This window comes from Aplysia californica, unplaced genomic scaffold (genome assembly GCF_000002075.1).
Source record: "Aplysia californica isolate F4 #8 unplaced genomic scaffold, AplCal3.0 scaffold00418, whole genome shotgun sequence".
Lineage (NCBI taxonomy): Eukaryota > Metazoa > Mollusca > Gastropoda > Aplysiida > Aplysiidae > Aplysia > Aplysia californica.
The window spans coordinates 633,711-635,058 of record NW_004797688.1 but is presented as its reverse complement, the minus strand read 5'-3'; the positions used below and the strand labels follow the sequence as shown (position 1 = coordinate 635,058).

At 46.9% G+C, this 1,348-nt stretch overlaps 1 protein-coding gene across 1 annotated transcript in view; it reads left to right on the top strand.

The window, feature by feature from the left end:
* Positions 1-1,348, top strand: part of LOC101856280 (nidogen-1) — a gene marked incomplete in the record, with an annotated part of 55,301 nt that overhangs the window by 32,339 nt on the left and 21,614 nt on the right. Inside the window, 2 exon segments of the mRNA XM_005104399.3 lie at positions 211-429; positions 1,068-1,190. Coding sequence (XP_005104456.2) covers positions 211-429; positions 1,068-1,190 — 342 coding nt within the window.

Genomic DNA, 1,348 nt, shown 5'->3' with positions numbered 1-1,348 from the left:
ATATATATATGTATATTATCTGAATCTGTCTCTCTCCCTCTTTCTCTCTCTCTCTCTCTCTCTCTCTCTCTCTCTCTCTCTCTTTATCTTTCCCTGTGTCTCTCTATGTTATCTGAACATCTGTCCCTATCTGTCCCTCCCTCCGTTTCTTTGTCTCTGTCTTTCTCTGTCGCTCTCTATAATATTATCCGAATACACAATTCTTTCCAGGCGTGGTCAAGTCGTTCGTGGCCCGCACGTACCGTGTCAATGACGTGGCCTACCGCTACACCTGGGACAACACCATCAGCTATGAGGAGTGCGACGACGGCCAGCCCAGAACGGCCAGTGACGTCATGAGACTGCGTGTGTCCAGGCACTACGTCAAGCTAAACCCTAGTGACCAGGTGGTCCGCTTTGCCATGACCTCCAAAGTTGGTGTGTTTGCAGGTGAGTACAGACTGTAGAGGGAAAGGGGGACGTGGGGGGGAGGTTTAAGTATGGAAGAGTTGGGAGTAAAATTGGGGTTAAGGGTTGGTGTGGAGATAGCGCTTGATACGGTATCGGGAGCACAATATCTCAACAGGAATGGTGAGCATCGCCTGTCAACCCAAAGTAAGGAGTTACATCCCTGCCACTTTTTTTACTCACATATTTATCACACCCCCTGATTCTAGGGTTGGTAGGATCGAAAACCTGTCTTCTCTGATAAGGCACAAATCGAGAGAATTTGTTTACACACAAAAAAGATTTTCTCCGCAAAATACCGTTCGTTTGTAGAAATATACGATACTTTGGTCTCTTAAGACGACACCAGATCATTGTGAAAGAGGTGCTGACGGAAATATGTGGGACAGGAGAGTCAGGGGAAGACAAAAAGTAACATGATTAAACAACATTAAAACATGGACTGGCCTGGGTATAGCAGAATAATATGCAACGGCAGCTCGCGACCCTGAAGGATAGAGTGTCATTACCTGTCAACCTCTGAATCCGAGATATACCTCCAGTAGAACTAGTGGTAGAATGTATAAACATTGTCAACTGCCCTTCACAACCTCTTGTCTGTTCAAATAACCACTCACCAGGTTCTGATCCTTGTTACAATGCCGCCCAAAAGTGTTCTGCCCAAGCCGAGTGCGTGCCAAACGGCGAGAGCTACCAGTGTGTCTGCAGGTCTGGTTACCGTGGCGACGGATCGACGTGTCAAGGTCAGTAGGCTTTTAAGAGTGACATGAGAAGATTGTGTGGTTGTGTACAGGTGTTATTGCAGGAACGGCGGATTTTATATATGAGTTCGCGCGTGCACAGTAGTGTGTTTGAATGTGTGTCCGAGAACGATAGATGCGCGTGTTTGTGTGTAAAAGGG